The sequence below is a fragment of the Onychostoma macrolepis genome, chromosome 04 (assembly GCF_012432095.1).
Source record: "Onychostoma macrolepis isolate SWU-2019 chromosome 04, ASM1243209v1, whole genome shotgun sequence".
Classification (NCBI taxonomy): Eukaryota; Metazoa; Chordata; class Actinopteri; order Cypriniformes; family Cyprinidae; genus Onychostoma; species Onychostoma macrolepis.
In genome coordinates this window covers 4,102,532-4,112,403 of record NC_081158.1, presented here as the reverse complement: position 1 = coordinate 4,112,403, position 9,872 = coordinate 4,102,532, and the positions used below count along the sequence as shown (strand labels likewise).

The 9,872-nt window shown below is 37.2% G+C and overlaps 1 protein-coding gene across 1 annotated transcript; it reads right to left on the bottom strand.

The window, feature by feature from the left end:
• Nucleotides 1–6,219: 6,219 nt before the first annotated feature.
• LOC131538406 (uncharacterized) lies at nucleotides 6,220–8,754 on the bottom strand. The gene is made up of 5 exons (XM_058772277.1): nucleotides 8,711–8,754; nucleotides 7,718–7,818; nucleotides 7,254–7,631; nucleotides 7,073–7,117; nucleotides 6,220–6,933 (listed from the first exon to the last, which is right to left on the bottom strand). Exons 2-5 carry the CDS (start codon nucleotides 7,764–7,766, stop codon nucleotides 6,800–6,802), a joined length of 606 nt encoding a protein of 201 aa, XP_058628260.1. The 5' UTR covers nucleotides 7,767–7,818; nucleotides 8,711–8,754; the 3' UTR covers nucleotides 6,220–6,799.
• Nucleotides 8,755–9,872: the final 1,118 nt, after the last annotated feature.

Here is a 9,872-nt window from a genome sequence, read left to right as displayed (position 1 = left end):
CGTCTTTGATTTTACATCTGCTGTTCCATTAATCACACCAGCAATAAATGTCACTAACTTCCTTACATTGACTTGCATCATTTTCCCTTCACTCTCCACACTACCCCCGCTGCTACCGCCTGTTGACTGGTTTCTGACCATTTTAACCGCTTCCGCATATGATACCTTCTGTCCCCCTCTTACTTGCTGCACCTGTACTGCTTCCTTCATCACTGCACATCCACCATAAGCCACATTATGCGCACCTCCACAGTTACAACAGATTGGTAATACACCTTCCCCACACTGGCCATAATTATGATTTCCTCCACATCTGGCACATCTTCTAGTTTCCTTGCACATTGCTGCTATATGTCCAAACCGCTGACAATTATAGCATCTAAGCGGTTTTGGCAAAGTAACTCATGTATCCAATTTTTACTTTATTTGGGAGCGCCTCTCCCTCAAATTGCAACAAAACTGACTGACTATCCACCTTATTTCCCTCTCTAGACGCTTGAAGTCTTTGTGCACTTAATAAAGTACCACCTCTTAAATTGGATTTCACCTCTTCCATCCCTACACACACCTGCAATCACCCCTTACTCCACTGTTCCCTTCCTTGATCAACTACAACCCTGTCCACCTGAAACTGCCCCAATCTTTCCAGCTTGAGTGCCCGATCCCTCTGATCCACATCTTTACAGGAAATCACCAACTGCTTTCTTTAACGCCAATGTCAGTCTAACCGGATTTACACCTGCCAACCCACCTTCATCCCGAAACTTAATAACTACTTTATATTCTTCATCATCTCGTTCTTCTAATGTACACATATCACTCTCCTCTCCACTCAAATCCGAGTTACTACTTATACCTAGTGTACTTGCCTTCCTTTTCTTCTGATTTTCATTTTTACTCCCTACCCTTTTTCCCTTTCCACTTTTCTCCTTATCTCGTCCTCTTCCATCTCCTTCGTCCTTGTCCAGTCCAGTCACAGTACAGCCGTGCCAAACCACCTTCTATTTCTGCTCCTTTGATTTGAAAGCTTCAGCTCGCGCCTGTTCCAAACACTGTCCAGCTCAACTGAGTTACTGTGGAGCTGAGAGTTCGCCAATGCTGCTCGTCAGATCCGCCAATCACCCACCTCCCCGACAACGAGCTCCCACAAGTGTATATGCATTCATTACTGACATAAGATGTATTGGTATGGATTTCATATTAGTGTGCACGTGTATTCATATATATATAGAACATCCAATGGTATATGTGAGTAATTTATAGGTGTATATGCACGTGTTTTATGTAGGTATTGAAAAGCGAAGTTTGATTTAAATCCTACGTGAGCTCCAGAGACCCTCACACACTGCAGGGTTTTCTGGCTACAGAATCCCAAAGTAATGTTTGTCACTTCCCTTATATACTCAGATCAAAAACAAAGAAATCTTCAGATCAGTTGTAAAAACATAAAAGACTTTTTGGTGTTTTTGGTTCTAGTGCTCCAGGATGAAGATGGATAAACATTCCCGCAGACCCCTGAAGGGGGACGCACCCCCTCCTCAGCAGAACTCCATTCTACAAAAGTTTTCAATATTTCTCATAATACAATGTCAATGTCAAGTTTATTTCTGTAGCACAACTAAACACAACAGCAGTTGACCAGAGTGCTTTACACCAATACAAAAGACAGTAGAATTATCAAATTATAAATCATAAAAACAAATGAACACACAGTGCACTACATTTCATCATTGACCATATACCAGTTCAAATAAGTACGTTTTTAACCTAGATTTAAAAACAGATACAGATGGAGCAAATCTAATACTGGAGGGTAGTGCATTCCACAATCTGGGAGCCGCTACTGAGAAAGCACGATCACCCCTACTTTTCAGCTTTGATTTCAGAATACGTAGCACTCTCTGATTAGACGACCGGAGAGACACAACTGGACAATGTTCAGACAGTAAATCCGAAAGGTAAGGAGGAGCCAAACCATTTAAAGATTTGAATACTAAGAAAAGAATTTCAAAATCAGCACTGTATCGTACAGGCAGCCAGTGTAAAGAGCGTAGCACTGGAGTAATATGGTCCCGGTTACCTGGCTAGCCAACTAAACCGGCTTCATGGTACAGGCCCCTGAAAATCAAGATTTTATAATCGTTTACTTCATACCAAAACAACACTTAGATAAAACAAACCTTAGCTCATATTTATTTTGTCTGAGTCAAAACACACCAAACCTTACGACATGATTGTTTGTATTTGATTGCATTCTTTGTCTTCCTTTGTTTGTTTTGGAACAGTTACATTTTGAACATAACTGAACTGAAACCAAACCACAGAAATGCTCGTTTAGCCTCAACTACTTCACACTTTTGCAAATTTGATTGAGTCTAGGATTCTCTTGGTGTACTACTAGTTTTAAAAGCACCATTAATGGTTCATAAATCCTTGTTTAGACCTTCAGGTTAGACTTACCTGATTCACAACATGACACCAGATGCTCATGGCACTTAAAACGGATCATGGATGGCCTACTGTTGTCTTGGTCGCTCTGAGGTGTATTTGAGTTAAAATTGTGGTTTGATGCCCTAATTTAGGACTATATAAGAAATCAGATGTTGTACCAGCATCAGGCAGATTTAGGACAGTGTGTTGAGTTTATATGTGCCTTCTCTTGGCTAAGACGACCCGGCCCTCTCTTATCTTGAACCAATAGAAATGTAAACAAAGTTACGGATGTTTTAACTGCTGCATTATTGCCTTTTCAATGCTGTGTTTTGAATGTAATTATATGTATTTTTTATTTAAACCAATATTAATTGGAGTTTGGGTCATTCGCTATAGATTTGGACTGTAAACGCTGAACGAGTCTCGTGCTTGAAAACTAAACTAATTAACTGAGAGCGCAACTGTATCCAGATTGACTCATTTGTGTCCTTTCATCAAAACTCTTTTTTCGTCTTGCTGAATTCATTAGTGAAGAATCAATAAAGCGAAGGTTATGATTGAAATGATCTAATGTGTTGAACATTAATAATTGGTTGCTTTGATGTAATTTGGTGAACCAGTGCTTTAAGGAACTTATCATTAATCTACTGAAACTAATGCAATTAAACGAGCCGATCTCGAACCATTTTGAATTTCACCAAAGACATGTTCTGGATACGATTGGAAGGCCTTAGCTTCTTTCATACCATCATGCACAACTAATTGCAGAGAATGTGCAAAACACGACAGCCTTTGCTGCCTTCTTGTCAAGACAGTCTCATCTTCCCAAAGGCTCTCATCATCCAGGTCTCTATCTTCTGCATCGCTGTCATCACTGTGCTGCTCGTCCTGTGGTAGCTCGACTTTCAACGCACTTTTCATATTTGGGCCTGGAGCTTTCTTTTAATTGAGTTCTTAACCTGATTAACCAACAGAGGAATGTGTTTCTCAGTGATTGTCCAATGGCAGTGTATTTGTTCTCCATTACTTTCAGGAAATGCCTGAAATGCTGATTTTCGACAGTTGACAGTGGTAAAGTGCAGATGATCAGATCTTTAATGATGGCGTCATGAATTTCTTGCTGTCGGGAGAATTAGCATCATAAAGTTGGACAGTTTTTTTGCAGAATCTGGTCTTGTGTATTCTGTTATGCTGGGTTGTGCAACATCTACTGGTTGCTGCTGTCTTTTGTACTCTTTTATCCTGGGACAAAAAGGAACATTTATTATTCCTACTAAAATAGAAGACAAAAAAGTATTTGCTTTTTAACAATTTTGTACCAAACTAGTCAGTGCAATTCAGAGCACAGTGAATGAAAATAATTACATTAGAACACATCACATTTTAAAAATTAAAAGCAATGTATTTATAATCACTGTATATCTGTCATGTCACGTTTAAAGATGGGCGATATGAGCAAATTCTTGTTTCATAACGAGTTTTTCAAAATCTACCATTTTCAAAATAGAAATTTAAAATGTTTGAAAATGCAATAATAGGTCAAAATATAAAAGTTAACTGCCAGTAGGTGGCAGGAAACCACTCGTCTTAATGATTCATTCAAGAACGAAGCAAGAGCCGGACTTTACGAATGGATCATCATTGACCCGATTCCTTCAAAAACACACAATCATTCAACAACGAAATGTTATGTTGCTCAGATCAGATGCACAACTGTTCTGGTCTTTCTGGCACTCTTGAATTAATGAATAAAAACAGCAAAAAGAGTCATCAGTATTTTGTGTCTAAAATGTAAGTCCCTTTAACGACTTGTTTATTTAACTCTTGTATAAAATCAGAATAAATTTGCAATCGTCCTCATTCGGATTGTGTTATTTTGTCGATATAATGTTAACTATATATATAAATTGAATTTTTACAGCAGTATGTTTCCTCTGTGGGTTTGTGTGTGTTGTTGTGCTCATTTCTCTCACACAGGCTGCACGAGCCTCAAAGCCGCTGCTGAAATCCACCCGCAGTTAGCGGGCATTAATGTCAAGCGCTGCATGCCGAGATATGTATATTAGCCTATATTCTGTTGACATTGTCAAATCACCCAGCTTTAGTAAGCTAATGTTATTGGGATTACGTTGGTATTTAAAGGTTGCAATAATCAACATACCTTTCTTTATGCTTTCTTTCAACATGTCGGTAGAAGTTTGAAGTTGTCCCCGACACCTCAGTAATTTTTGTTTTGCAAAATTTGCAGTCCGCCGAGTGCTTCTTTTTACTGGATGCCTTGCAAATAAATTCCTTGCGATTTTCATAAGCAAAACTAATTATTGCTGACTTCGATGACATGGACTTCGATGACATGGTCTGCTGCTGTGTGCAGATGTGTGGCGCCAAATTCGGGGATTTAAGTTTTGCGCAAGTCTAACGTTACTGCTGCCTGCTGGTGTGGTGCCGAGAAGGCAAGTAACATTGTCTATTTTTTTTTCTCAAAATGTCAGAGTCCGTGACAAGTTCGAGTTCATTCATAATTGCACTCGAGTCCGAGTACCCCAACTCTACTAATTACCCTCCTCCATCCCCAGCTCCTCCTCTGTCAGTCAGGATCCAGCTTCTGACTCTCTTTTGAATCAGACTAATTCTAAAATGTGTACATAAAATTACTGAACTTTAACAAATCTGCATACTTTCGTTGGTTCTGTTCTGGTTACTCTGGGGGTTATCGCTGCTCTTATCTATGCTAGGCTGCATGCATGCACAGGGAGTACTTGACCAGAACAGAACCATACCACCAATCCAAACTATATGCTAATTGTCAATCATCTTTGACGATAGTGATCCTGACAGAAATAATAGTAATAATTGAATACATTAATTGGAAATGCCGAATCCTCACGATATCACCGATAGTTTTTTTTTTTTAAAGTTATCTCTAGCTATCGTCCGTACGGTGTCATCGTCTGCACAAGCACAACCCCAGTATTTCACACGTATAGTGTGAGCACATAAATCGTGAGCTTTGACTTTACATCGCATGCAATCATCTACACTGCACACAAATAATAATACGCCGATGGCAACATGCTTGAGTAAACACTAAAATACCCTCTTTCTAAGGTTAACTCATCTTTTGATCAGAACCTTTAACACCATACAGCGAGAATGAGGCTGAGCAGCCTGAGGTTGGGGAAAGTACACATACAGGAAACACTCTTTAAATGTTACATCAGCACTGTCTGTTGTTGATATTATTCAAATGATGCTAATTATTTCAGTTTAAGACCAGGCCTGTCTATAGATATATCTATCTGTTTTACTATTATAGTAACCAGATTTGAGGGAGAAGCCCTTTGTCCAAAAAAAAGAAAAAAAAAATATTTAAAGTAATAGTAAGTCATGCATGAACTTTTCATGGATCAAGCTAACAAAAATGGAAAGTAGTTTTTTCCCTGTTTATGCATGTGTGTGGATAGGCCATAATTATAAAATGAGTCATAGTAGTAATAGTAGTTATATGCAGTAAATTATATTGTGCGTTTGTATTGTCAGCGAGTATGCAAACTTTCTGCAGTATGCTTGGATATTTTGGTCATGTTTGCAACAATTAGCTGAAACGGTTAGTAATGTTAATGGATTTAAGTATTGAAAATGCTTCCAGAAGAGATTATATATACTGTGATAACACTGGTTAATATTTTTTTTACAACTGCAGAAAATGAAGTCATCTTAAACATTTTACAATTTTCAACACTGTCAGACAAATAATTACGAGTGGGCCTTTTACCATTTTCAACAACACTGAGTAGAGCTTTCTTCACATTTAAACAATTTAATTTGAAATTGTATTTTAGCAATTCAACTTAAACCCATGAACTCCGTATCACACACTAAGAAAACAAGAGTTACACATCAGTTACTCAGTTTGCATATGGTTTGGACATAAATCTATACAAAGGGGGCAAAATCAGATTGAGTTTCTTTTAAAATATTCCTTGACACAAGTGCTAAACACAGGAGTTTACTCCAAAAACTACGCTGGTGTTTTTTCTTAAGATTGTTTTTTGCTTCTCAGACAACAAACAAGTCTAGTGAAAAAGTGGATTTATCCACATTTGTATATGCTGCTTATGATATGATTTTATATTATATACAAAAATAAAGCAGTCAGATTTACAGAATATTACATAATGGCTTACAAAAAAAATACACTCCTTTTTTGTCTGTCACAGGCCTTTATTTGAAAAAGGAAGTGGTTCAATGCTCTGCACATGCATACATATATTGTGTGTGTGTGTGTGTGTGTGTTCAAAGCCACAAGACAACATTAACATTAAGTACACTATTATGTAATGCTAAGCATCAGAGGCTTGCAAAATTAGTCCATCCATTTCGTTTTGAATTTTACTAGAGAAATACAGATGAAAGTGATTACAAGAAACACCACGATATTTATACTGATGAGCAGAATGTTGATCCACGACAGAGATGACTGCGATTCGTCAGATCCAGCTGAAACCATTAAAGAAACATCATTTTCTCCAAGAATCTGACATTTTTCTAAAATCAGATGAAAATGCACCGATAGCAGTGTCCTCAAAAGACCGAAACACTGCGTCTAACTGGTTTCAGACAGGAGGAGCGAGTATACCTGTTATCATTTCAGTGCTCACTGTCTGTGTGTTTTCTGTCATATCTGTAGTACAACAACAAAAATGTTATACTGATAGGATATTTGTATTGTAAATGTTGTGTATATAATAACTGTATCCATTAAAATAATAATGCAAATAATGTAAACCACTAAAATACAGGTCGAAATGAGAACTTACCCCATCCAAGTTTTTTGTCTGAAATTTGAAGAGAAGTTCCTTCACCACGTATGGCAGTAAAAGTTTCGTCCACATAGCAAAACGCAGTACATTTGATATTGTCATTGTCATTGATGGACAGGTTTCTCAGAGTCAGTGTTGTGATTGTGTCATTAAATGATTGCAGTCTGACACGCTGATCATATTTCTCAGCATACAGTATATCACTTGTGCCGTCTTCTTTTGGGTCTGGAATAGTCCACTTGAATGTGCACTTGCCAACTTTCTCCTGATCAGAATCTACTTTGCACTGTATAACTGCTGTATCCCCCACTTGATAGAGATCCTGGGAGGTGTTCTGAAGTACCCAAACTCTGCTGGAGCCGGGAAAGATGAGCGCTACACACAATACATGCAGTTAACACCAGCACAAGCAGAGAGAAGCAGAAACTGCTTAAACGAGATTTACTTCTATAACAACTCACCCAAAAGACAAAGCAGAGCGTAATCACGGACAGCCCTTTGTTTGTTCATGATTTTCTTTCTGGCAGTCTGTGCACAAATGCTCTCGTTTCCTGTGCTCAGCCTATGAGATGAAACTGACATGAGACCACACCAACCACTGTCACATTTCTGTGTCTGTTTGATAAGGTGACCGGAAAGGGAAACAGAGAACCATAGTTCAGTGGTTAAAATATCAAAGCACTCTTACTTATTATCTATGAATGAAAAAATGGAAACAATATTTTTTGCATGTTTTGGTTTTTTAATTGTTGTGGGTTGCATACATACTTATGATGTTTACTGTTTTAATATAACTAGTAAAAAATAAGTAGTAATCATGGCAAAAACAAACAGTATTATAACAAAAAATGTTGACTTTACAAAAATGCATTACAAAAAGAAAATAAATATGAGAACATTAAACTTGTACTTATATTTTGTATTTAATAATAATTATAAGCTCATTTTCACAAACTTGTTTGAATATACTGTAATTACAACTTTTCAAACTTTTGGAAATGGATTTTTACTACCCCAAATTAGGAATATTATTTTGCTTTTTAAGATAACCTTGAGCACAAAGTATGTGCTTTGCACATAATTATAGCAAGTGTAATTGTTTAGCTGATTATTATTTTTATATCTATTTTGTTTTTTTTATACCCACTTGGTATAGTTAAACTGTGTGTGTGGGGATTACTGCTTTGCAGTATCATGTAACATGAATAGTTAGTATGTGACTATCTCGAAACTGATCAAATTGTCTCTTTTGTGATGATAATGGTGCTCTTCTCTAATCCAGGTTAAGAAACACTTGAGAAACTGTATGTCCTGGCCACAACACACTATACACATCTCTGTGATGGTAAATACTGAAGTTAACCAGCTATGATAACTATCAAAGTCAAAACATAGCTTGGGCAAGATACACTGAACATTTTTGAGTTGCGCAGCATTCATGCAAACCATCCCACCCGCATTCTGTGAAGACTCGTGCTATTCTTCCTCTGATTGTAATACTCTCTGCCATCACCAGTTTGATCGGTTTGTTCAGTACCATCAGGTTCAGGCCAGGGCCAATCAGGGTCAAATGGAGGGCTGGTCTCTTGGCAGAGATGGTCAGCAGAGTTGACCATCCTCGTGGTTAGTGCGCTGACATATAGTGCACCTGCGCTCCCGGCTCGAGGTCCTATGCCAATCCCGTTCCCCCGCTCTCTCAGTCCTGTGCTTTCCTGTCATCATCTCTGTCCTAAAGCAAAAAGCCCCTAAAAATATCGGTAACACTTTATAGTCCTCACTTTAGATGAGCTCACAAAAATAGATGGCTGGCAACTACTAAATGTTTTATAATTACAGCAGGAATATGTGTTAATAAAGCATTTATTAACACACTGAGCAACTATTATCATGTGTCTAAATAATAAGATTTATAAATGTACATTTAAATAGTTTATTAATCATTTACTTACACTTTCTAAATGATCTTATGAACCACTGAGAACTCCTAAATAACTGGTTTGTAAATAACGTAATAATTTAGAAATGATAAATTGATAATTAATAAAGTATGAAAATACAATTATTAAACATTATAGATATGCTCAAGAACAAAACATTTATAGCTGTATTTATAAACTGCTTACTAATGCCTATTAATGTTGGAACAATGCTTTATAAATAATGAATTGACTATTTACTAATGATTAACTAATGATTCATAGTGTGCAGTTATTATAAAGTGTTATCAAAATATCACTTAAAAACAAACTTATTAACAATAATTTTCTGATTGTTAACATTAGGGGCTAGTTTTACTAACAGCTTGCACCAGCGCAAATCATCTTTTGGCGTTAAAACAGTGCTGTCAGGTTTTACTAAAGACGTTCAGTGATGAATTAGGCATGGACACAGTTATTTTTGCGCCTGACCTTATTGAATATGCATTTGTATGAGTTTCCCTTCAGACACAAAATTTATGGGAGGAGAATATTCAAATGATCACGCAACGAGATTTACTAACTTTTGTGCTCATCAAATTACTGGTATTTGTGCCATTATTTAACGCCCAAAAAAAGCACACCTTAAACTATTTTGTGCTTGAAATGGCTGCCGTTATTGTTGCTGGAGGAGGCACCT

What these genes read in the sequence shown, in the direction of transcription:
- LOC131538406 (XM_058772277.1), bottom strand. Translation starts at nt 7,766, where the DNA reads ATGAACAAACAAAGGGCTGTCCGTGATTACGCTCTGCTTTGTCTTTTG. An exon ending in AGACAAAAAACTTGGATGGG is followed by an intron (nt 7,118 to 7,253) that starts GTAAGTTCTCAT and finishes GTTGTACTACAG; the next exon opens with ATATGACAGAAAACACACAG. An exon ending in GAGCACTGAAATGATAACAG is followed by an intron (nt 6,934 to 7,072) that starts GTATACTCGCTC and finishes TAATGGTTTCAG; the next exon opens with CTGGATCTGACGAATCGCAG.